At 47.8% G+C, this 26647-nt stretch overlaps 1 protein-coding gene across 1 annotated transcript in view; it reads right to left on the bottom strand.

Moving 5' to 3' along the window:
• POLN (DNA polymerase nu) overlaps nucleotides 1–26647 on the bottom strand; it is a 155891-nt gene that overhangs the window by 68007 nt on the left and 61237 nt on the right. The window contains exons 11-16 of the mRNA XM_055587429.1: nucleotides 20871–20954; nucleotides 20468–20560; nucleotides 11724–11780; nucleotides 10960–11013; nucleotides 10256–10321; nucleotides 236–293 (exon numbers count right to left, since the gene is read on the bottom strand). Coding sequence (XP_055443404.1) covers nucleotides 236–293; nucleotides 10256–10321; nucleotides 10960–11013; nucleotides 11724–11780; nucleotides 20468–20560; nucleotides 20871–20954 — 412 coding nt within the window. The remainder of the gene's footprint in view (nucleotides 1–235; nucleotides 294–10255; nucleotides 10322–10959; nucleotides 11014–11723; nucleotides 11781–20467; nucleotides 20561–20870; nucleotides 20955–26647) is intronic.

Here is a 26647-nt window from a genome sequence, read left to right as displayed (position 1 = left end):
AGCTGAGTTTTGGTAATTTATCATCCACTTTCACTTAGAAACCACTAGAGGGGAGGGGTCATGCCACTTGAGCTGGGTTTTATTTTTCACTGTATATTTAAATCCTGGTCACGCAAATACAAAGAACTTCAGGAAAGAAAAGCAGTTACTTAGATAGAAACACAATTACAAACATTTCTAGGCTTTAAAAAAAACGTTGCTCAAGATTTTTGTGAAATAAAAAGAAATGTGTTACCTTTAAAACTCTGAGGTTTAGTTATCTGAATTGGGTGCTTGGAGATACCTTGGATATTCTGCGAATAATAAAAGGGAAACTGCTTTAGCTGAAATATCTTCTCTTAATCTGAATCATTTAATGGTATTTAAAATGTGTTACATTTAAAAAATATATTTTTTTCTTGGAGAAGGAAATGGGAACCCACTCCAGTATTCTTGCCTGGAAAAGTCCATGGACAGAGAAGCCCGGTGGGCTGCAGCCCATGGGGTTACATGACTGAACACACACACATGAGGAGGGTGGAGAGAGATGGGTTGGTAGCAGTAAACTGGAAGAACCAAAACTGTATTTATTTACCTGGCTGCCCCAGGTCTTAGCTGTAGCGTTTGAACTCTCAGGGACGGCATCTGGGATCTAGTTCCCTGACCAGGGATGGAACCTGGCTTCCCTGCATGGGGAGCTCTTTGTCACTGGACCACCAAGGAAGCCCCTAAAATGTGTCACATTTTATTAAACACTAACAAAATAACCAACGCCAATGTACTATGCATATGTGTATCGATCTTAATACAACTAACACTGAAGCACGGCTTTGGTGGGTAGACCCAGGCATCAATGGAGAGTCGACATACAAAAAGCAATCCTATGTTTACACACTGCCATGAACAATCGCACCTTGAAACTAAATACACAATGCCGTTTGTATTAATAACAGCACCCCCAAAACATTCAGGTATAAACTTGTATGTTGAAAACTACAGAATCCTGATAAAAGAAAATTAATAGTCCTAAATAAATGGAAAGATATACCATGTTCATGGATTAGAACACTCAACATTAATATGCCAATGACTCCCAAATTGATCTATAAATTCAATACAATCCTAATTAAAATATTAGCAGTATTTTTCTTAGCTATCAACAAGCTGATTCTATAAATTATGGATTATAAATATAAATGTAAAATGCAAAACTCTAAAACTTTTAGAGGAAAAATTTAAGAGAAAATCTTTGTAATCTTGCATTAGACAAAGAATTCTTAGATATACCCCTTCAGCATGGTCCATAAAGAAAACAATGAAAAACTGGACTCCATCAAACTTACTTTTGTTTTTTTCAAATCACGTTGGATTCAAAACATATAAAGAACTCTCAGACTTCCCTGGTGGTTCAGTGGCTAAGACTCTGCCGTCCCATGCAGGGGTCATGGGTTTTAATCCCTGTTCAGGGAACTAGATTCCACATGCCATATAGTACGGCCAAAAAAAAAGGAACTCTCAAAAAAAGTTAGCAATGAAAGGTACTTCCAGAATGGCAGAGTGAGGAGCTTGCCAACTCATTCTATGACGTGTTATCCTGATGCTGAAACCAGATACCAAATACAACATCCTCCATAAACAGGCACAAGGGTCCTCAGTCAATATTAGCACACTGAAACTAGCAACACACAAAAAGGGTTTTGCACACAGCCAATGCGGATTTATCTCAGAAATGCAAAAAAATTAATATAATACACCCGATTAGTAGGATAAAGGACAAAAACACATCATCACCACAACAGGACATACGCATTCAACAAAAGTTCAACACTCTTTCATATTAAAACATTTTAATTTTCTAGCAACAGACTTTTCTCAAGTTAATAGAAGAAGATCTACAAAATCAAATTATAATGTCAAGGTCTGTAATTGTATAAAACAAAATATGTTCTCTGACTAATAGCATGTCAAACTGGGATCAGACCAGACTGTAACTAGCACGCTAGGCTAAAAGCTCTTGGTGAGCACAGCTCGGTGTAGGCTCATCCGGCAAGCAAGGACTCGGCTCCTAAAGTCATTTCCCTTCCACGGCCCAGAAAACATCAGCTTAATGAAAGTGGCTTTACCAACGGAAAGAGGGATTAAAGAAGCTTATTTGTCCTGAGAAAGCAGAAATGTGATTACCTTTAGATAAAGATAAAGGAAACTTTTAATAATTAAGTGCTACTTTTTGTTTTACAATATAACAAATAATCAAATACCAGTGAGTGCTCACTGCAGTGTCCGACTCTCGGTGACCCCATGGACTGCGGCACGCTAGGGTCCCCTGTCCAAAGAATTTTCCAGGCAAGAATACTGGAGCGGGTTGCCATTTCCTACTCCAGGGGATCTTCCAAACCCAGGGACTGAATCTGGGTCTCTTTCATTTCCTGCCTTGGTAGGCGGATGCTTTATCACTGCACCAGTTTGGAAGCCCAATAAAAATAATAGAAACTTCACTAAATATGTAACCTATATAGCACGCTTTATACACTATAGCACACTATATAACACTCTATAGTTTGAACATTTTAAGGAAAGTTAAAATGTATATTTTGTCCTTTGATCATATGTCATGCCAAGAAGGGGCTTGAAGGGTATAGCTTTTTTTTCTCCCCCACCACGGCTGAGAGTTGTGAGCTCAATTCCCAGGCAACTTTCGCTCATCTCAAATGGCGTCTTCTTTTCTGTTATTACATGGAAGCCGCTCTGCCCACGGTGAGCAGAAGGGAAGCTCTGGCATCTGACTCTGGCAGAGAACCTCAACCTTGAACACCGTCTCTCACTGTCAAGTTGCAGGGAAAGAAGAGTTTAAGGCTTAGTTCCCTTAAGTTAATCTTAAAACAAGCCAGATAAAAATGTTGTTAATGCTGACTGGAGACTAGTGGAATGTACAATCACCAAATAAGAAAAAACAAATTACTTTCAATCAGAACTGCTTTTATGAAGTGTCCCAAATATGTCTAGAGATAACAGTTATTAAAATTAAATCAGCTGTTAAAGATAGAACCAGAATATTTTGATGGAGAACATAAAAAACTCTATAAAATCTTCTATCAAGGTAAATTATTTTTTTAATAAAAGTAACCATTTTATTGTAGAACACTCTTACAGAAGAGTTAGGAACACAGTATAGGCCCCTCACTGGGTTTCCTATATTGCTAGCATCTTATGTTTTTAGAGTATTTGACACAATTAAGAAACCAGCATCAATACATTATTACTAATTCCATACTTTATTTCGATTTCACCAGTTTTCACCTGAAGTCCTTTTTCTGCCCCAAGACCCTACCCAGGACCCCGCATCACATTCGGTCGTCTGGTTTCCTCAGCTCCTTGGCTGTGGCAGCTTCCCAGATTTTGTTTTTTATAACCTTGTTCTGAGGGCTGGTCAGGCAGCACATCCCTCAGCTGGATCTGCTTGTTGTTTTTCTCGTGGTTAGACCAGGGTTGCGGGTTTCGGCAGGGAGGCCTCCGAGATAAGTGCCCTTCTCATGCCGGCAGGTCAAGGCTGCCTGCTGTCAGCGTGAGACCCGTCACTGCTGACATGGACCTTGCTCTGAAATGATGTTTGCTACGTTCTGCCCTGGACAGTCACTTTTTATTTTCCCCTTTCTAGGCTGCTCTCTCTGAAATCGAGTTCCTGAGCACAGCCCTCACGTCCGTCTGCAGTGACAGAGATGAAGTGACAGGGGTGGTGTCCCGAGAAAGCTGACTCCCGGGGCAGTGTTCACGGACCCGACGGCAAGGGTACAGGCGACAGAGCCAGGGGAGGGGAGTGGAGGTCAGCCCCGGTGTGGACACCGCTGGTGTGGATAGAGACAGGGAGCTCTGCAGCAGCCAAAGGCGAACCCGGCCAGCAAGGGGCTGCATCTCAGGATGTGCAAATTGACTTCCTTTGTTAAACTTATTCATAGGTGTTTTATTATTCTTTATGCAACTATAAACAGGATTTGTTGTTGTTCACTCACTTATGTCCAACTCTTTGCGACCCCATGGGCTGCAGCACGCCAGGCTTCCCTGTCCTCCACTATCTCCTGCAGTTTGCTCAAACTCATGTCCATTGAGTTGGTGAAGCTATTTCACCATCTCATCCTCTGCCACCCTTTTCTCCTCGTGCCTTCAACATTTCCCAGCATCAGGGTCTTTTCCAAAGAATCAGTTCTTCGCATCACATGGCCAAAGTACTGGAGCTTCAGCTTCAGCATCAGTCTTTCCCATGAATATTAAGGGTTGATTTCCTTTAGGATTGACTGATTTGATCTCCTTGCAGTCCAAGGAACTCTCAAGAGTCTTCTCCAGCACCAGAGTTTGAAAGCACCAATTCTTTGGCACTCAGTCTTCATGGTCCAACCCTCACATCTGTACATGACCACTGGAAAAACCATAACTTAGACTAGATGGACCTTTGTTGGCAAAGTAATGTCTCTGCTTTTTAATGTGCTGTCTAGGTTTGTCATAGCTTTTCTTCCAAGGAGTAAGCATCTTTTAATTTCATGGCTGCAGTCACCATCTGCAGTGATTTTGGAGCCCAAGAAAATAAAGTCTCTCGCTGTTTCCACTGTTTCCCCATCTATTTCCCATGAAGTGATGGGACCAGATGCCATGATCTTCGTTTTCTGAATGTTGAGCTTTAAGCCAACTTTTTCACTCTCCACTTTCACTTTCATCAAGAGGCTTTTGAGTTCCTCTTCACTTTCTGCCATAAGGGTGGTGTCATCTGCATATCTGAGGTTATTGACATTTCTCCCCACAATCTTGATTCTAGCTAGTGCTTCATCCAGCCCGGCATCTCACATGATATACTCTGCATAGAAGTTAAATAAGCAGGGTGACAATACACAGCCTTGAACCACTCCTTTCCCAGTTTGGAACCAGTCTGCTGTTCCATGTCTGGTTCTAACTGTTGCTTCTTGAGCTGCATACAGGTTTTGCAGGAGACAGGTAAGGTGGTCTGGTATTCTCATCTCTTGAAGAATTTTCGTTTGTTTTGACCCACACAGTCAAAGGCTTTAGTGTAGTCAACGAAGCAGAAGCAGATGTTTTTCCGGAACTGCCCTGCTTTTTCTATGGCCCAGCGGGCGTGAGATCTGGGTGCCAGGTGCGCTCTGTGCCAGAGGTCTCACTGCTTCTGGGCGCTCTAGGCTGACAGGACAAGGAGACGTGTGTGTTTAAAGGTGTCTGCGTGTGACCACCTGTGTCTGCATGGAGTTAAATGGGAGTCCACCCTGCTGTCTCCAACTCTGTCCACCACCACGTGGAGCACTCCAGCGTCCTCCCTACTCCAACACGAGAAACCTGGCTCCCGCCATCGGTGACCATGTCACTCTGCCGGGTCCACTGGGCCGTGGGCCTCGGGGACACTGTAGAGTGGGTGCAGCGGATGGGGCACGCGGACGCGACCGCACGTCAGGAGGAATGTCTGGAAAGGTGCCGAAACGATGGAAACTGAAAGCAAGTGGGACTTCATTCTCCTGTAGGGCATAGCATTTTCTGCTGTTAATGTGGACACTGAAATGAATGAAAACCACCTCCAGTCCTTTGTGTGGCAAACCCCGCCAGAGTCTCCAGGTCGCGGAGATCCCCTGCGGGAAGTGCCGGGGCTCTGCAGCGAGTCCCTTCCTCAGCCTCCGCCTGCTGCTCTGGAGGGGTGACGACTGGGCACTCGCCCCCCATTTGTCTTCACAGTGGACTCGGGCACATGTAAGAAAAATAAGAGAACTGATCTAGAAAAACTCAATGCTAACAGCCCTCAGTCCACGTTCAGCGACAGGCGAGGTACAGAGGTGGCATCTGAAGTCTCTCCTTTGGCATCTGTCAGAAAGTCAGCAGCTGTTTTAGCAAAAATGCCAAAAACAGGGTCCGGTTTGACCTGTGGAGAAGGCAGCCGCGCCGCTCAGGCCTGCGGCTGGCGCATCGGCGCGCAGGCTCCATACTCCAGGCAGCCGCGGAGGCGATGGGCGCCCAGGCGCGGGGACCGCAGCGCCCTCGGATAATCCAGGGCGGGCCGGCTTCCTCTGCCCTGCTCTCCAGTGGAGCGGCTCCCCAGTCTTCTGAGCGCTGTGTGGGACGCCCGCCGGGGGCTGCTGGGGTAAATGAAGAACTGGGCTCCCCAGGACGCGCCTCCAGGGCGGGCTTCCTTCGGTTGTCGCCTGCCCCGTCAGCGCTGCTCCGGAATGCCGCCTTTTCCCGTGCTCTCGGCCCGCCCCGCCCCTGAGTTGTGTTCTCCAGTGTTTATCACCTCCCACACCGCGACTAGTTGAGCCTGTTTGCTGTCGGTCTCGGGCCCTCCACCCCAGGCTCCACGACGGCAGAGGTTTCGGTCTGCTAGGCACGAGCTCCGCGATTCTGGGGAACGAGAGTGAGCGAGGAGAGGCAAGAAGGGAGGCGGGCGGAGAAGCGGGGGTCCAGACTTCAGCATGGGAGCCTTGGCCGCAGGTGGGCCTGAAGAGCATCGGGCTGGCACCCGAGAGGCTCCCTGGCTGGGGCAGGAGGCTGGGGGATGGAGTGGGGTGGGGAGGCGGGGAGAGGAGACCAGGAGGCGGACCCCAAGGGAGCTGGTGCTCAGCTCGACAAGCAGTCCTGCCTGCGGGACCAGGGGGCTGAGACAGGGACTGCGACTCGGTGGGTTTTGTTTTGTTTTGTTTTGTTTTGTTTTGTTTTGTTTTTGAGAGATCTGAAGGAAAGCTAAGTAAAGAGAAATGTGAGTCTGAGCATGAGAGAGGGCAACTACCGGTGGGGAAGGGGCTTGTGCACGGGGTCGGAGGAAGGAGGGGCGTGGGGCTGGTGAGAACAGCAAGGAGGCGGGGGCTGGGGAAGGAACCAGCCCCGCCCCACGCCCCGCCCCCAGGGGAACAGGAGACGGAGCCGCCTGGGGAGGAAGGACAGACCAGCCCACCAGCAGGGGACAGTGAGGGCAGCCTGGAGCGGGCCAAGCGCTAGGCCACCAGGGAGAGCCTGAGCCTCTGCCAAGCAGAGGAGGGAGGCCGGGCCCAGTGCGGCCACAGGGCGTCGGGCAGCGTGACTCCAAGAACAGGCTCCTCTCCCCGCAGGCTCTTTGCCTCTGAAGGTCTGTTCAGCTGCAGGTCACAACCAGTGCTTTGAAAGATAAGCTTGAATAGAACAAAAATCAGCAGTGTGCACGGCTTGGTGGTACCTGCCCCTAATCACCTCCACCCGCCAGGGCCCCATGAAGGCAGGTGCGTGGAAGGGCTGTGACTCCTCCAAGGACCATGAAGCAACAGACCTTTTATTCCAAATAAGAGTAGGAAAGTAATAAGTCACTAAAATAACAAAATAAAGAGGTTTAAAAATCTCATTTGGGTTCAAATAGTGATGCAGATTTAGCCATAATTATCTAATTTATGAAAATCTTGCTAGTAAATATTTTGATAGATATTTAAATGATATCAGGGCTTCCCTGATAGCTCAGTTTGGTGAAGAATCCACCTGCAATGGAGGAGACCCCGGTTCAATTCCTGAATTGGGAAGATTCGCTGGAGAAGGGAAAGGCTACCCACTCCAGTATTCTTGGGCTTCCCTGGTGGCTCAGCTGGTAAAGAATCCGCCTGCAATGTGGGAGACCTGGATTCGATCCCTGGGTTGGGAAGATCCCCTGGAGAAGGCAAGGGCTACCCACTCCAGTATTCTGGCCTGGAGAATTCCAAGGACTGTATAGTCCATGGGGTCGCAAAGAGTTGGTCACGACTGAGCAACTTTCACTTAAATGTTATCACGTGGGAGGGATATTCATAAGCAAAGCTGAAAAATTCACACACCAACAATGGAAAGAGCAAGGCTCGATTATTCCAAACGAGCCACTGTAACATCCGGTAGGCACAGAGGAGCACTGGGCTTAAACACTGAACAGGGAGAGCAGGACTCTTCCTGGGGCACGGTCTGAGCCTGAAGGCAAGTGTCTGAGACTCTTCACCAAACGACAACGTAAGAACAACTGGCACACTGGAAGGCAGGCTAGAACATCCGCTGCTAGAAGCGAAAAGATAAGTAATAAGTATCCCTTTCTAGTACATTCAAAGAGACACTGGTTAAATTAAACTTCTGTAGTACATTTAAAATTTGTGACCCTTATTTCTGCTAAGAACATGAAAAATACCATAATCTTGCCACTTGCTTTGGGCCTCACAGCTCTTTTTCCTTTTCCTTAGCAAATGGCACTCCGATTTTCACGAGGGTCCTCCTCCCCACTTTCCCTCAGCCAGAAGAGCCTGTCCTCTGGCCACAGTGACTAGCTCAATAGACCAGTGGCTATTCCAGACAGAGATGCAAAGAGATACTTGCTGAGGGCATCTGCAAAAGGTGTTCCCTCCTCCTTTCATGGAAGGGGCATGGAGAGACACTGCTCATTTCCACTGGAGAGAAACTAAGCTAGTATCCCCAAGACCTGCTAAGATGCTGAGAAAGAGAGGCTGGGAGATGGGGGACAGAAACTGGACTGCCCATCTGACTTTGACTGCTAGACCAAGCCTTGCCTGAAGCCAGCCCTTCCTTGAACTCCTTAAGTCAGGTATGCTGAGATTGTTGAGGCCAATTTAGTCTGATTTGCTGCCACTTGAAGCTGAAGGTATTTGAATGAATACGTGGACTAGAGGTGTTTCCATCATCAGTTTAGACGTGGGGAGAAGCACCCACTCAGCAAAGGACCAACAGTCCTCCAAGCCCAGCCTTCCTCCTTGACTTTTCTGTCATGCCCCTCCCACTCCGGGTGGCATCTGCAGGGAGAAGCCTACAAACCCATCGTATCAGGAAGGCATAGGACCTACGTCAGTAGCCGGGGGCTACCTGCCCTCACTGCTTTGGCCGATGAAGCCAGTTATCACACCAGGGCCAACATCCAATGGCCCCTCCTCTGCCGACCTCGTTCTGGCTTTGGCTCTGCCTGACGCTGCTGATCTGCTGAAGCTCAGGTCCTGGACTTGGCCTTGGACTGTCCACTTCACAGCCCCCACCGTGACCTGTTCAGACCAGACAAATATGGTAGCCCTGCATTTCCACACCAAGGGACCCGGGGCCCAGGGACCATGGACTTCCCAGCCCTCACTCAGGCCCTTAGGGCCTATGGAGTCTTGGTAGGAGAGCTACTTCGGGTTCCTGCCCAAGGCTCACGCCCGGTCTCGGCCTGGAGCTCCTGGAAACACCCTTCTCCCAGGCTTCTGGGCCGGAAGCAAGCCTCAGCCTCATGGCTTGCAGCTTGTGTCAGCCTACCCCCTGGGTTTCTCCCCCAAAGGGCCTGGCCAGGCCCTTCCGGAGGAGGTGCTTGCCTCCCTCTCAGCACTTCCTCCAAGGCCGCGAGGAGTTCCCACGCCTCCCTGTGAAATGGACCTGTCCGTACAGCATACTTGCATACCTTACATTATAAACTCTGAAAAATACAGTCCCGAGTCTTGATATTTAAAGGGAAGCTTCTGAAAGGAAAAAAAAAAAAAAACCCAAACACTTTCTGATGGTCGTTCCTGACACTCTCTTGTTTCCGCTGAGCACTTTCACAAGTTCCATGCTGAAAGCCAGAGCCAAACACAGACTTCTTTATTCTCAGCTGTATCCCCCTCTCCCTCTGAAGAAACAGAGGCCTCGACCCCAAGAGGTGCTGGGAATGAAACCCACAGAAGACAGTGCTTTGAAAGCTTCCTTGTGCAAGCAAGGCTTTTGTTCCGTTAAAGCTGCCAATTAGGAGACTACGCTTCCAGGAAGGTGCGCGGGTGCTCTCCCACCCCCAGCCGGTACAACCAGAGCCCGGATGAACCAAGGCGGGCAAGCAGGTGGACAGTGAGGCAGACCGGCTCGGGACCACAGGGCCAAGGGTTATGAGTCCGATCCCCCACCGAGTACCCACAAACTGAGCACGTGCTAAATAAGTGACAGCTGGATCAGCACGCAGGAAGCCGCACGGTCTAACAGGTGAGGTCTCCTTTCAGAATCTCCCCGGTGGCTCAGACGGTAAAGCGTCAGCCCACAATGCGGGAGACCTGGGTTCAATCCCTGGGTCGGGAAGATCCCCTGGAGAAGGAATGGCAACCCACTCCAGTACTCTTGTCTGGAAAATCCCATGGACGGAGGAGCCTGGTAGGCTACAGTCCACGAGGTTGCAAAGAGTCGGACACGACTGAGCGACTTCACTTTTTCTTTCTCCTTTCAGAAACAAAAAGTGCACAGGCAGCCACACATCCAGGCAAAACTTCACCCTCACACAGAGACGGGCGCTCCACCAGCGCTAACTCACGGGGTGCTTCGCTGACAGCCTTCCGCTCACGGTGCCCGTCTGGTTCCACGTGGAGGATACGGAGCCCTTGATCAGTTGGAAAGAATCGGTTTAGGTTCTGACGATGCCGCATGGAGGCACCCACATGCTGGCCCCCCAGTCTCTGCCTACAGCACACAGCTCTCAGAGCGCTGCCTGGGAGAGACAGGAGCCAACGGCCCTGAACTCCCAACCCGAGTGTCCTCGGGGTTACAGGACTCCCGCACGTGGTCAGGGTGACTGAGATTCTCCCCGACTGGTGCAGAGGCTGCAGGAGGGCACGTGGGCTGACATGCTGTGGGGGGCTCAGCATGGACTTGGGAAGGGGCTGCCCTACCCTGACAGGTGGGGGCTGTCCCTTGCCACGTGGCGTCGCGCAAGCCACAGCACCTCAGCCTGCAGGCTTCTCATGCGTGAACTGAAACCACACCCCCCTCGAGGGACTGTGGAAAGGACACGCGGCAGCAGGCGCGAGAGCATCTGGTGGCAGCAGAGTGTCCGCCGGAATACGAGATTCTAAGGCGAAATGTCAACTCACGCTGTAGACCGGAATGATAACAAAATCGTGGCTCATAGGTTCAAGAGTATTAGACTATTTAAAGAAATTCTACTTGTATCTGAACTCATGTCTAAGTAACTCATATTCCCAATCACTATATATATATATTTTTTGAAGCTTGAGTTACCTTTTTCATGCAAGCTAGTAATCCATCTACAAAGGTGGACTTGATCTTGTGAACCTAGGTTGTAAAACAAAAATGGTCACTTTCTCTGTTTAAGTGTTTAAATGAGGAACAAGTGTCAAAGCCATGTTTCTCGGCGTGCTGGGTGTGGGTCATTGCCTGTGCCCTCAGGTAACCCCAGGAGGCCCTGAAATGGCCTTGTGTGGTGCCCAGGATTAAACAACAGCGACTAACAGAGAAAGATGTCGCCCTGCTCCTTCTAATGATGCTTCTTTCAGGAAAGCTGCGGAGAGAACGGGACAGTGAGGCAGGACCGTCACCCAGGGTCGCCGTGGCGGCTCTGTTAGTTCAGGGGCAACCGCCACCCACCCCTCCGGCTGCCCAGCCCTCACGAGGACAGCAGCAAACAACCACGCCGTGAGTGGCAGCAACCGTCGTGAGCGCACAGACGCCAGGCGTGTGGCGAGAAACCAGGAGGGCTGGGAGGGCAGCCGGAGACAGGGGAGTGCGCAGCAGCCAGCACGCGTGGCTGGGAGACAGCGAGCCCGGGGAGGGGCGGCTCCGTGGGAGGCCTCGAACTCCCACGGCGCACGCCGCGGCGTGAGGAGCACCGCCTCCGCGCAGAGGAAGCCGGGCTTGCACGGGGTCAGCCTGAACAAACCGTCCCTTCAGGATGTGGTCAGGGCTACCTCCGTGATGATTTTGGGTGTCACGCGGGCCCCCTTCAGAAACCAACATACTTACAGAAAAAAATAAATCTAACTTACCTGCCTGTATTCCAAAATTATTCTGGGTAATGGATGAAGGTCTTGCAGAGCATTTAACTAAAAAATAAGAATAAATATCACCAACGGAATTCCTTCACTTAATTTTAAGTTTAAACACTCATTTTCAGATGGAGAAAGTCCTGATAATGCATGGTCTATCTTGACCACACTTTCCAAAATGAAGACTTGTAATAAACCCAGTTGATCAAGTTTTATAGTCTTAATCCCCTAACAGAGTCATTACTGTACACATGGGAGAAAAAGGCACTTCACACGAGCTTGGAAGGAAGATTCCTCTTGAGATCTGAATCCCTGAAATCCAAACCCAGGGCATGAAAATATCACGCAGAGGAGTAAATGAGGAAAATGCCTACAGCTGTGTGACTCCATAGTCTCGGAACACCCAGCACCTGAGACACAGCTACCTGGGCACCGAGCTGGGGAGGCAACGCTGGGATGTGACTATGCGCTTTCAATTTAATTTTTAAAAGTCGAACTACAACACACACAAAGGAAAGTACAAGATCCCATGAACAAGGTTTGTTAAATTATCACAAAGTGAACACGCCTGGGTACTGCCAGAGGGAACATTCCGGGTTCCCAAAGAGGTCTCTGTCCCTCCCCCAGATGTAACCACCACCCCGGCCCAGTCTTTACCACTTTTTGAACTTCGTATCAATGGAATAGCACAAGTGTTCTTTGTGTGTGGCTCCCTTTGTTCAATATCCGGTGTTAAGGTTGGTCCTTGTATGAGGGGCTTCCCTGGTAGCTCAGTGGTAAAGAATCTGCTTGCAGTGCAGGAGGCCTTGGTTCGATCCTTGGGTCAGGAAGATCCCCTGGAGGAGGGCATGGCAACCCACTCCAGTATTCTTGCCTGGAGAATCCCATGGACAGAGGAGCCTGGCGGGCTGCAGTCCATGGGGTCGCAGAGAGTCGGCCACGACTGAGCAGCAGCAGCAGTAGCTGTTGTGTGAAGCACTGTTTCATTTATTCCCATAGCCGAGTGGGATTATGTGAATGCAGGGCAATTATTTATCCATTCCGCCCCGATGGATACAGGGCTCATTTCCACTTCAGGGCTATGACGAAGAGTGCTGCAGTGAACGTTCTGGTACGCAGATTTGCGTTAACACACGTCCACAGTTCTGCGGGACATGCACACAGGGCGGGTGAGACGCCGGCCACACGCAGCGGAGATGATACCAGCCCGCTCCCCAAGGTAAACGCATGGCGTGTCCCCAGCAGCAGCACATAGAAGTTCTCATTCTCCACATTTTTGCCAATGCACGTTCTCCTAGGTCTTCATTTTAACCCTTCTGGTAAATGTGGTGTTTCACTGTAGTTTTAGTGTGTATTTCTCTGACTAATAAAGTCATTCTTCAAATATTTATTGACTGTATATCCCCTTTCATTAAACTCTGTACATTTTTTTTTGTCATTTAAAACCTTGGCTTATATGACTTTTTCTTCTTGATTTGTAGGAATTCATTTTGCTGGACAGCGTTTCCTTCAGCTGGCTATATTTAGTGGAAATACTGGTATCCTCCACCCCTCGGTGGCTTGCTCTTTTACTTGTTTAATACTGTCTTTTCATAAAGGCTTTTCACAAGGACTTCTCTGGTGGCTCAGCTGGTAAAGAATCCGCCTGCCATGCGGGAGACCTGGGTTCGATCCCTGGGTTGGGAAGGTCCCCTGGAGAAGGGAAAGGCTACCCACTCCAGTGTTCTGGCCTGGAGAATCCCATGGGCTCTAGTCTATGGGGTTGCAAGGAGTGGGACGCGGCTGAGCCGCTTCCCCTTTCCATACGCTTTATGGTTAATCGTGATACCCAACAGACTAAGGCCTTCAAGAGTGCTTTTAAGATTATCTTGGCTCTTGTAGCTTTTGGCATCTCCATATAAATTTGGTTGTTGGTTTGCCAGTTTGTACCAAAAAGTCCTGCTAGGGAATCAGGACCATTTTGAATCTGCAAGTCCCTTCAGGGGAGAACTGGCAACATCACTGTGAGGCACTGGTGTGAGCCCCAGAACTGCATCCCTCTCTGTTTGCAGATGACTGAGCACACACAGCCTGGGCCGGCCACAGGGACACACAGCCTGGGCCGGCCACAGGGACACACAGCCTGGGCCGGCCACAGGGACACACAGCCTGGGCCGGCCACAGGGACACACAGCCTGGGCCGGCCACAGGGACACACAGCCTGGGCCGGCCACAGGGACACAACAGGAGGGCCACCACTGGAGTCCTCTGAGCAGGCTCTGCCCCGGAGGAGTCCTGCCTCCGTGCAACCCAGCACTGCGGCTTCTTAGAGAAGCTGTCCCTCGGGGGATCAAAGTGCACGAAAACACTCAGCCACAAAAACTGCTTAAGATCAGCTCACTCTCTTTATCCTGATACTTTACTCACAAAAGAACTCTAACCGCAGGCTCCCTGCGTATCTCCAATCGAGCTGTCTGAGCACACTTGAGAAGAATGGCGTGTTTGATCCCTGGATGAAGCCCTGCAGTGCCGGGTGACTGTCAGAGGCAGAGTGCCGGCCTCAGTCACTGTGAGCGCTTTATCACACGCTCCCTCTGTTGGCTCCGGGCACCACGTTCTTTTCCATCTCTGGCTATTCTGCAGCCTCTGCTTGGCGCCTCTTCTCTCTGACCCCTACGTGGCAGTTCCTCAGCGTTCAGTTCTGTGGTTATCAGTGTGGGCTACTTATGGACTCAGTGGGGGAGCTTCAAAAACATGTCGGGAGTGGGCTGTGCACCCCCAGCCTCTGACTCTGTGGCTCAGTTGAGGGTCTGGGCACGAGGGATTCTCAAAAGCTCTTGCCAGGGTGGACGGCTGACCCCCAGGGCGACGACGTCCAAGTGAGCACCTCCAGCACGAGACGTCTCTTCACAGACCCAGCTGCTCTGTGTCAACATCTGTGCACATGCCTGTTTTCCCGAGTCCAAGACCGAGCGCTTGACATCTCTCGCCCTTGCCTAGTAAACCGCTTCTCTCTTGGTTCTTCCTGGGTAGTGGCCATCTCTACCTGCTCAGATGCAGAACTAAGATAACCAGGAATTACTCCACATTCACACTCATGTGAGCTCACACGTACAGAAGCGCCCTTCTGTTCTCAAAATGCTCTGGGCATGTGTCTGCCTTGCTCCAACCTCACCACCGGCACCTGGACACTGAGCCAGCGGAGCCCACACCACGGCCAAGGCCTATTAATGGGCTTCATCCATTCTCCAACCAGCTACAAGAGTACTCTTTTTACTTTTAATTTGTACTTGTTTACTGTTGGGCACACAGCTTGTGAGAACTTAACTGACTAACCAGGGATTGAACCTGCGTCTCCTGAAGTGGAAGTGTAGCGTCTTAACCACTGGACGGCCACGAAGTCCCAAGGGTGGTCTTGGTCGAAACCCAGGACACGGACACCACCACGTGCTGGCGAGGACGTGGGGCAGCAGGAACTCTCATCACTGCTGGTGGGAATGCAGGTGGTGCAGCCACGTTGGGAGACAATGTGGTGATTTCTCACAAAACCATCCAAAGATCAGGCTATTTACTCAAATGAGACAGAAACTTATATCCATAGGAAAACCTGCACATGAATGTTAAAGCAACTTCATTCATAATTGCCAAAACTTGGAAGCAACTAAGACATTCCTTAGTAGGTGAATAGATGGAATAGGACTCCGTGTTAAAAAGAAATGAGCTATGAAAAGACATGGAAGAACCTTAAGCGCATATCGCTAGTTGAAAGAATCAAATCTGAAAAGGCCACATAATAAATAACTCCTATACGATACTCTGGAAAAGACAAAACTGTGGACACAGTGGTTGCCGGGGTGGAGGGAGGATGGGCAGGGGAGCGGAGGACGTTCAGGGCGGCACCACTGTGCGCGACGCTGCAACGGTGCACACCTGTCGTCGTGCGTCTCTGAGCCCACGTGACACCGAGAGTGACCCTACTGCAGACTGCACTTTGGGAACGATGGTGTCTCACCAGGGGCTCATCCTCTGTAACAAACGTAACCCTGGTGGGGCACGCTGGTGGTAGGGGGACTGTGTGTGTTACAGAGGGGCAGGGGGCACATGAGACCTGTCTGTACCTTCTGCTCAACTCTGCCGTGAACCTGAAACTAAAAACAAGGTCTAATAGAACCACACCTAAGCTCACAGTTGCACCCTCACTTGCTGATCGAGGCTGTCCGTCTCACCACTGGTCTCATCCCTGTGAATGCGGGGTGGGGTGGGTGCGGGGGACAGGAGGGAGAAGGGAAGGAGAGGACTCAGTTTTCAATTGGGAACCACGTGCAAGCGTTACCTAGCGAAGGTTCATCTTTCTAAATGCACAGAATAGAACAACTTGCCCAGTTAAGTAAGTCGTTCAGTTGTTGCTTCCCTGGTAGCTCAGTGGGTAAAGAATCTGCCTGCGATGCAGGAGACCCCGGTTTGATTCCTGGATTGGGAAAATCCACTGGAGACGGGATATGCTACCCATTCCAGTGTTCTTGGGCTTCCCTTGTGACTCAGCTGGTAAAGAAGTCGCCTGCATTGTGAGAGACCTGGGTTCAATCCCTGGGTTGGGAAGATCCCCTGGAGAAGGGAAAGGCTGCCCACTCCAGTCTTCTGGCCTGGAGAATTCCAGGACTGTATAGTCCCTGGGGTCGCAGAGTGGGACATGACTGACTCTCACTTCCACTTTTCAGTTGTCGAGTCGCGTCCCACTCTTTGTGACCCCGTGACCTGCAGCACACCTGGCTGCCCTCCTTTCACTATCTCCAAAGTTTGCTCAAACTCACTTCCACTGAGTCGGTGATGCCATCCAACCATCTCATCCTCTGTGGTCCCCTTCTCCTCTTGCCCTCAATCTTTCCCAGCATCAGGGTCTTTTCCACTGACTTGGCTCTTCACATCGGATAGCCAAAGTATTGGAGCTTCAGTTTCAGTCCTTCCAATGAATATTCAGGATTGATTTCCTTTAGGATTGACTGTTTGATCTCCTTGCTGCACCCCAATTCAAAAGTATCAATTCTTTGGTCCTCAGCCTTCTTTATGGTCCAACCTCACATCTGTACATGACTACTGGAAAAACCATAGCTTTGACTAGACGGATCTTTGTTGGCAAAGTGATGTCTCTGCTTTTTAATATGCTATCTAGGTTGGTCATAGCTTTTCTTCCAAGGAGCAAGCATCTTTTAATTTCTTGGCTGCAGTCACCGTCCACAGCAATTTTGGAGACCAAGGAAATGAATTCTGCCACTGTTTCCACTTTTTCCCCATCTTTTTGCCAGCAAGACTAACAGAATATGCTTCATGTTGACTACGCCTTTGTGAAGAAAACTGCAGGGCACCGTCTTAATCCCACCCACAGGAAAGCACCTTGACACAGGGGAGAATCGCATTTCCTCCTCTGCTGCTGGTTGTCAGGAAGAGTTGGGGAGCAACACAGGAGAGGGAGAGGGTGCCCAGACACAGAATAAATCAGGCCGAGACCCCCAGCTGGGGGGCAGCCTGAGGGGACAATGGCTCTCTCAGGTCCCACCACTACTGGAACTCGAGGGCACACTGCCATGTGGCACTGAAGCCCACCCAGACTCTTCAGCACGGTGGTCCTGCTCCCTGCCCTGGCCACGCTCTGTGAACAAGCAGCCCCAGTAAAGGCTAGTTCTAGGCCATCTGGCTCTGGGGACGTAGCAAACAAGGCAGGTGAGGTCTCTTATCTGTGCAGCCTACATCCTACTGGAATAGCAAACAAGTAACTAGGCAAGTTTATCTATTTTTAAAAATTTTATTGGCATATAGTTGACTTACAGTGTTGCATTAGATTCAGGTGTACAGCAAAGTGATTATTCACACACATGTATTCCTTCTTTTTTAGATTCTTTCTCATGTAGGTTATCACAGGATTCTGAGCACAGTTCCCTGTGCTGTATACAGTAGTTCCTTGTCGGATATCTGTGTTATATACGCATTAGTCACTCAATCGTGTCCGACTGTCTGTGACCCCATGGACTGCAGCCCACCAGGCTCCTCTGTCCATGGAATTCTCCAGGCAAGAATACTGGAGTGGGTTGCCATTTCCTTCCCCAGTGTTATATATCAGTTCAGTTTAGTAGCTCAGTCATGTCCGACTCTTTGCAGCCCCATGGACTGCAGCACACCAGGCTTCCCTGTCCATCACCAACTCCAAGAGCCTACTCAAACTCATGTCCATTGAGTCGGTGATGCCATCCAACCATCTCATCCCTCCTCCTGCCTTCAATCTTTCCCACCATCAGGGTCTTACCAATGAGTCAGTTCTTCTCATCAGGAGGCCAAAGTATTGGAGCTTCAGCTTCAGCATCAGTCCTTCCAATGAAAATTTAGGACTGATTTCCTTTAGGATTGACTGGTTGGATCTCCTTGCAGTCCAAGGGACTCTCAAGAGTCTTTTCCAACACCACAGTTCAAAAGTTTCAATTCTTTGGTGCTCAGCTTTCTCTATGGTCCAACTCTCACATCTGTACATGACTACTGGAAAAACCATAGCTTTGACTAGACGGACCTTTGTTGGTAAAGTAACGTCTTTGCGTTTTAATATGCTGTCTAGGTAGGTTATAGCTTTTCTTCCAAGGAGGAAGCGTCTTTTAATTTCACAGCTGCAGTCACCGTCCACAGCGATTTTGGAGACCAAGGAAATGAATTCTGCCACTGTTTCCACTTTTTCCCCATCTATTTGCCATGAAGTGATGGGACCGGATGCCATGTTATATACAGTAGTACATATATATTCAACCCAAGTCCTGATTTATTCCTCACTTGCCACCCTTTCCCCTTTGGTAACCATAAGTGTGTTTTCAATATCTGTAAGTCTGTTTCTATTTTATAAATAAGTTCATTTGTATCGTTTTTAAAACACTAGGTTCCACGTATGAATGATATGACATTTGTCTATCTCACTGCCATCACTTAGAATGATAATCACTAGGTCCATCTATGTTGCTCCAAATGGCATTATTTCATTCATTCTTTTCCTAAAAAAAAAATTTTAATGACTTCTGCATATTTTTTTTTTTTTTAATTTTTTGGCTGCTCCACATGGCATGTGAGATCTTAGTATCTCAACCAGGGATCAAACCCATACCCCCTGCAGTGGAAGCCAGGAGTCTTAACCACAAGGGCCAGCAGGGAAGTCACCATTTGCTCTTTTTTATGGTTGAGTAATATCCCACTGTGTATATGGACCACATCATCTTTACCATTCCTCTGTGGATGGACATTTAGGGCACCTCCATGTCTTGGCTACTGTGAATAGTGTTACAATGAATACCACAGTGCACGTATCTTTTCCAATTATGCTTTTCTCCAGGTATATGCAGGACTGCCGCGTCAAATGGTAGTTCTATTTTTAGGTTTTTAAGGAACCTTCATACGGTTCTCCATTGTAGCTGCATCCGTTTCATTCCCACCAGCAATATAGGAGGGTTTCCTTCTCTCCACACCTTCTCCAGCATTTTGGCAAGTTATAAGCAGAAAACAAATCAAGGTGAAGGAAGAGGCTGCAACCGGGGGCCTCACAGTCATCTGTGACAAGGAGGTTTTTCTGGAAGCAGTACTTAAGCTGACAGTTAGAAGCCAGCTGAGCAAAACCCACAGGGAGCCTCCAGCCTGAGGAGGGAGCTTGTGGGAAGTGTGCTCCGTGGTGCTGGGAGTGCGGCATGCAGGGTAGAAGGAAGGACTGGGCCCAGACCCCCGGGCGTGGGCGGTGGACACACTAGAGAGCCGGGGTCTTACTCTGAGTGCCGTGGAGAGCCAAAGGCAGGGCAGCACCGTGACTTCTCTGGCTTTAAAAGACCTTTCTGCCGGGATATGGTGCGTCAGCAGCAAGGAAGAGTCACTGCCGGCTCTGAGGACATAGGAGGCAGCTGCTCACCAGTGTGGGGACGACTCAGGCAGAGATCAGAGTCAAGTCCCGCCAGGGAGAGGTCCTTCCGGGGGCGAGGGGAGGAGGCGTCCCTTGGTAACTGCTGTCCGGCCACTAAGGGCCGGGTCAGGGGACAGTCAGCAAGCACAAAGCTCTGCCAGGGCTGAGATGAACAGAAAGTGGGGGCTGGAGAGGCAATGTGCACAGGGCAGTCTGGGAGGAAACCTTCCGCTGTGGTGGAGTCCAAGCGGGACAAGGCACAGAGAGGGACCGGGGCCTGCATGGCGGCACTCGCAGGAGCAACGCAGGTCATCTCGCTGAGCTGCCAACCTCCTCTCTGCAGGCTTCCGCGGGCACCACTTACTGGATTCTGAACATCTACTCATTCTCTGCCACTGAATTAGAGTACATCTCCCTACTCTCTGTCTTTTTAAAAATGCACTCCTCCCAAGACAAGGACAGCTAAATTTTCTAAAATAAACTTGGGGAAAGAAGACAACTGATGACTTTCCCCCACTTCCAGTCTCTTACGAGGGTATGAAACTAAGAGGTCATGACTAGATGGTCAAGAATTTGGTTTTCAGGACAAATCCATCAAATCGTCTTTGCAGGAAATCAACCTAATTTATTGCCACTGGAAAACTGTACCGTAAAAGCCTGTGTCCCTCATTCCTACCTGAAGGGCAACCTTGGGGCAGGGACCCCTCTCCTGCTGCAAAAAGAAATGACTGAATGGAATTGCTCCATGGAAGCTGCTGCAGGCTCGTCCACCACAAGGAGCCCGGGGGCCTGAGAGGGACTCGCGTGCCGTGTGGACGTGCTGCAAGGGGACACTGTTGAACCTTACCACGGCTTCCGACGTGGACGGGAGTTTCCGCAGCCCCGTCATGGGGAGCGCGTCCTGTGGGCGCAGCAGGTGCAGCCGCAGCTTGCCAAACAGGATCTGCAACAGAGGCAACGTCCCGTGGCGAGCGGTCCCAGCCCTCAGAGGACCTGCACGTCACCACCACAGAGGCCAGCAGCCGGCCAAAGAGGACACCCCGATCAGGTGCTCCCAAATGCGTAGGTCCTGACTCGGTCCTGCTCTCAGATTCAGGGGCCTTGAAGCGATGAATCTCAGCGTGAGAGAACACGAGCCACCTACGTACTTTTCAGACAGCCACATACAATAATGCTCGTAAACTCAGAATAAATCTCCCTTTAACCCCTAAATAGGAAGCATGTTCTATCAAAGAACCGAAATTCAGCTTTACCTCTCGAAGCTGATGATTACTCGTGATAAGAAACCGTTCTCCTGCAACAAAATGGGCTTCTTGCTCCAGTTCCTTGAGACGAGACTATGAAAGCAACAAACACGAGCTTACTAACAGTGTTCACAATTTAAGATGATTTAATTTGCACACCAAATAATTCTCAACAAAAGATCTTGTAAGAACAACAAAAAAATAATTTATAATTTACCGAAATGAGAGATTACAAAATACAAATGTTGACTCATGATGGAATACTCAGCTCATAGAATCAGTCTCCTAAGTGAAGTGGATCCAAGGAGACAAACTGAAAGAAGTAAAAATAGTAAACACTTCACCAAAGAGAAGGACGGAAAGAAGGATTCTCCAGTAGCATCCTGACCAGCAACGGGGTCCAGCATCACCCCGTAACCTCGAGACTCGCCCAGCATCCCGAGGCAGGAGACTCTGGTGCACACTGCACGGCGACCTCTGCGACTGCGAGGCAGGACCCTCCCTCCCAACGGAGGCAGCAGCTCTGACAACCACGCAGACTGGCGCTCAGTCCAGGCAAGGGGCGGGGGCGCAGCAGGCCCACAGCAAAGACAAAGGCACCTTATGGAGCAGCTGATAGCCACATTGCTGAGCACAGCAGCAGGACGTGTTGAATTCACGAGTCCCTCACCTCCTCTCTTTATGGTCAGAAGAAACGTAGAAAGACAGCGAGGTTGGCAGAATGAATAGAAACGCACGGCCCACCTATATGCTGTCTGCAAGAGGCTCCTTTTAAAGATACAAACAGGCTGCAATGGGAAGGACAGAAAAAGATACTCCATTCAAATAGTAATGAAGGCAGAGCAAGGGTAGCTACATTAATATCAGACAAAGCAGAACGTAAATGAAAGCTGGTTCTAAGAGACAAAGGGTGATATGCTATTCTTGATGCAGCAAGAAGACATAACAATATAAGCATCTACATTAAAATGTCCATAGACCATTAAAATATACGAAGAAAAACTAACAGAACTGAAGGGAGAGATGGACCGTAGTTCTACAGTAACGGTTGGAGATTTGAATACCCCTCTCACAGTAATGGTTAGAACAACCACAACATAGCCCCATGGACTGCATCTCCATGGAATTCTCCAGGCAAGAAGACTGGAGTGGGCGGCCATTGCCTTCTCCAGGCTATCTCCCTGACCTAGGGAACAAACGCAGGTCTCCTGTATTGCAGGCAGATTCTTTACCACTGAACCACCTGGGAAACCCGTAAGTAAGGAAATAGAGAACTTAAACAACAATAAAAACAGCTACATCTAACAGACAGCACATAACACTCTACCCAACAATAACATCCACATGGGATATTCTCAAGTGAGTATTGGACATTTTCCAAGATAGACTATATTTTAAGCCGCTGAGTCTCAAGAGATTTTAAAAGATTGATATAGAAAATATGATATGACCACAGGAAGTTGAAGTTACAAATCAATAACAAAAGGAAAAATAAAAATTCACAAAATTGTATAAATTAAACAACACATTTTTAAATAAGCAAAAGATCAAAGAGGAAATAAAAAACAAATTTACAAATTACTTAGACATGAATGAAAACACAGCCACAACATACCTGCATATGGGACGCAGTGAGAGCAGTGCTGAGGAGGAAATCCACAGCCATAAATGCTCATATTAAAAATAAGAAAGACTTGAGCTCAATAACCTCACTTAACAAGTGAAGGAACTAGAAAAAAGAGCAGACTAAACCCAAAGACAGCAGAGGAAGGACAATAAATATGAAGCTGAGTTAAATGAAATATAGAAATAATAAAGAAACAATAAAGAAAACCAGTGAAACCAAGATTTGGTTCTTTAAAAAGATCAAAAAAATAGACAAATCTTTAGCTAGCTAGACTGAGAAAACAGAGAAGGCTCAAATTACAAAAATCAGAAATTTAGGTGAAAATATTACTACCAATTTTACAGAAATAAACAGGATTATCAGAGAGCACTATAAACAACTGTATACCAGCAGATTGGATAACTTAGATGAAACAAATTCGTAGAAACACAAAACCTGCCAAGACTAAATCACAGAGAAATAGAAAAACAGAATAGACTATAGCTAGTAAGGAGCTGAAATCAAATAAAAAATCTTCCAATAAACAAAGTCCTGGATGCAATGGCTTCAGTGGTAAATTCTACCAAACATTTATAGAACTAATCCAATCCTCAAAATTTTCCCCCAAAATCAAAGAGAAAGCAACATTTCCCAACTCACTTTGAGGCCAGCAATTATCCTGATACCAAAGCCAGACAAACACACCACAAGGAGACTACAGAGCAACATCCTTTATAAACAGTGATACAAAGTTCCTCCACAAACTGCTAGCAAGCAGAATTCAGCAGAGTATTGGAGGGATTATACACCATGACCAAGTGGAATTTACTCCTGGAATGCAAGGATGGTTCAACATATGAAAATTAATCAATATAATATGCCACATCAACAGAATGAATGGCGGGGCAGGGGGTTACATGATCATTTAAAACAATGCCAAAAAAAGCATTTGACAATATGATACAAACTTTTTTGATAAAAACCGTTTTATGATTTAAAAAAAAAAACACTCAGAAAGCTAGGAATGGAACAAGACTATCTCAATATAGTCAGTCAAAGATTAAAAGCTCACAGCAAGCATCATATTCGGTGGCGAAGGACTGAGAGCTTCCCTGAGATCAGGAAAAAGGCAAGGACGCTTGCTCTCACCACTTCTATTCAACATGGTGTAGAAATTCTAGCCAGGGCAATTAGGCAAGAAAAAGAAAGAAAAGGCATCCAAATTGGAAAGGAGGAAGTAAAACTATCCTTGCTTGCAGATGACATGATTTTATATGCAGAAAAATCCTAAAGATTCTACCAAAAAAATGGTTAGAACTTTCTGAACACAGCAAAACAGCAGGATATAACATCAACACGCAAACATCAGTTTCATTTCTACATACAATGTGAAATGGAAATTACAAAAACAATTCCATTCACCACAGTATCAAAAAGAGTAAAATACTTAGGAATTAACTTAACCAAGGGGAAACACTTATAGCAGGCTGTGGTTGTTGTTCAATCGCTCAGTCGTGTCTGGCTCTTTGCGACCCCATGGACTGCAGCCCCACCAGGCTCCTCTGCCCATGGGATTTCCCAGGCAAGAGTACTGTAGCCATTTCCTTCTCCAGGGACTATTCCCCACCCAGGGATTAAACCCATATCTCCTGCACTGGCAGGCAGATCCTTCACCACTGAGCCACCAAGGAAGCCCACAAAACATTGCTGAAAGAAATTCAAAATGACATAAATAAATGGAAACACATCTCATGCTCTTGGGTTGGAAGGCAATATATTAAGAGGTCAATACTAGTCAAAGTGATCTACAGATTCAATGCATCCCCTACCAAAATTCTAAAGACAGTTTTTTCAGAAATAGAAAAATCCACCCTAAAATTTATATGGAGTCTTAAGGAACAGCAAGTAGCCAAAATAATCTTGACAAAGAGGAACAAAATTGCATGACCCACACTTCCTGCTTTCAAAACTTACTACATGGTTACAGTAATAAAAATCATGGTATTGCCATAAACAGGCCTGTGGCTCAGTGGTAAAGAATCAGCGTGCAATGTAAAAGATGCAGGAAATGCGGATTTGATCCCTGGGTCAAGAAGATGCCCTGGAGAAGGAAATGGCAACCCACTCCAGTATTCTTGCCAGGAAAAAATCCATGGACAGAGGAGCTTGGTGGGCTACAGTTTGTCGGGTTGCAGAGTCAGATACAATTGAGCATGCTTTCCATTTTCCATTGGCATAAAGTAGACATACAAACCAAACATACTCATAAAATAGTGAGCCCAGAAATAAACCCTTGCAGTTCAGTTCAGTTCAGTTGCTTAGTCGCGTCCAACTCTTTGTGACCCCATGAATCGCAGCACGCCAGGCTTCCCTGTCCATCACCAACTCCCGAAGTTCACTCAAAGTCATGTCCATCAAGTCGGTGATGCCATCCAGCCATCTCATCCTCTGTTGTCCCCTTCTCCTCCTGCCCTCAATCCCTCCCAGCATCAGAGTCCTTTCCAATGAGTCAACTCTTCGAGTGAGGTGGCCAAAGTATTGGAGTTTCAGCTTTAGCATCAGTCCTTCCAATGAACACCCAGAACTGATCTCCTTTAGGATTGACTGGTTGGATCTCCTTGCAGTCCAAGGGACTCTCGAGAGTCTTCTCCAACACCACAGTTCAAAAGCATCAATTCTTTGGCACTCAGCTTTCTTCATAGTCCAACTCTCACATCTATACATGACCACTGGAAAAACCATAGCCTTGACAGGACGGACTTTTGTTGGCAAAGTAATGTCTCTGTTTTTCAATATGCTATCTAGGTTGGTCATAACTTTCCTTCCAAGGAGTAAGCGTCTTTTAATTTCCTGGCGGCAATCACCATCTGCAGTGACTTTGGAGTCCAAAAAAATAAAGTCTGACACTGTTCCCACTGTTTCACCATCTATTTCCCATGAAGTGATGGGGCCAGATGCCATGATCTTCGTTTTCTGAATGTTGAGCTTTAAGCCAACTTTTTCACTCTCCCCTTTCACTTTCATCAAGAGGCTTTTTAGATCCTCTTCACTTTTTACCATAAGGGTGGTGTCATCTGCATATCTGGGGTTATTGATATTTCTCTTGGCAATCTTGATTCCAGCTTGTGCTTCTTCCAGCCCAGCGTTTCTCATGATGTACTCTGCATAGAAGTTAAATAAGCAGGGTGACAATATACAGCCTTGATGTACTCCTTTTCCTATTTGGAACCAGTCTGTTGTTCCATGTCCAGTTCTAACTGTTGCTTCTTGACCTGCATATAGGTTTCTCAAGAGGCAGGTCAGGTGGTCTGGTATTCCCATCTCTTTCAGAATTTTCCACAGTTTATTGTGATCCACACAGTCAAAGGCTTTGGCATAGTCAATAAAGCAGAAATAGATGTTTTTCTGGAACTCTCTTGCTTTTCTCATGATCCAGCAGATGTTGGCAATTTGATCTCTGGTTCCTCTGCCTTTTCTAAAACCAGCTTGAACATCTGGAAGTTCACAGTTCATGTATTGCTGAAGCCTGGCTTGGAGAACTTTGAGCATCTCTTTATTAGTGTGTGAGATGAGTGCAATTGTGCAGTAGTTTGAGCATTCTTTGGCATTGTCTTTCTTTGGGATTGGAATGAAAACTGACCTTTTCCAGTCCTGTGGCCACTGCTGAGTTTTCCAAATTTGCTGGCATATTGAGTGCAGCACTTTCACAGCATCATCTTTCAGGATTTGAAATAGCTCAACTGGAATTCCATCACCTCCACTAGCTTTGTTCATAGTGATGCTTTCTAAGGCCCACTTGACTTCACATTCCAGGATGTCTGGCTCTAGGTGAGTGATCACACCATCGTGATTATCTGGGTCGTGAAGATCTTTTTTGTACAGTTCTTCTGTGTATTCTTGCCACCTCTTCTTAATATCTTCCGCTTCTGTTAGGTCCATACCATTTCTGTCCTTTATCGAGCCCATGATAAAGGACATGAAATGTCCCCTTGGTATCTCTAACTTTTTTGAAGAGATCTCTAGTCTTTCCCATTCTGTTGTTTTCCACTATTTCTTTGCATTGATCACTGAGGAAGGCTTTCTTATCTCTCCTTGCTACTCTTTGGAACTCCACATTCAGATGCTTATATCTTTCCTTTTCTCCTTTGCTTTTCGTATGAAAAGCAGTATTAAAAGGCAA

The sequence above is a fragment of the Bubalus kerabau genome, chromosome 7 (assembly GCF_029407905.1).
Source record: "Bubalus kerabau isolate K-KA32 ecotype Philippines breed swamp buffalo chromosome 7, PCC_UOA_SB_1v2, whole genome shotgun sequence".
NCBI classification, from domain to species: Eukaryota; Metazoa; Chordata; class Mammalia; order Artiodactyla; family Bovidae; genus Bubalus; species Bubalus kerabau.
The sequence above is the reverse complement of the archived record's forward strand: the minus strand, read 5'-3'. Positions and strand labels throughout refer to the sequence as shown.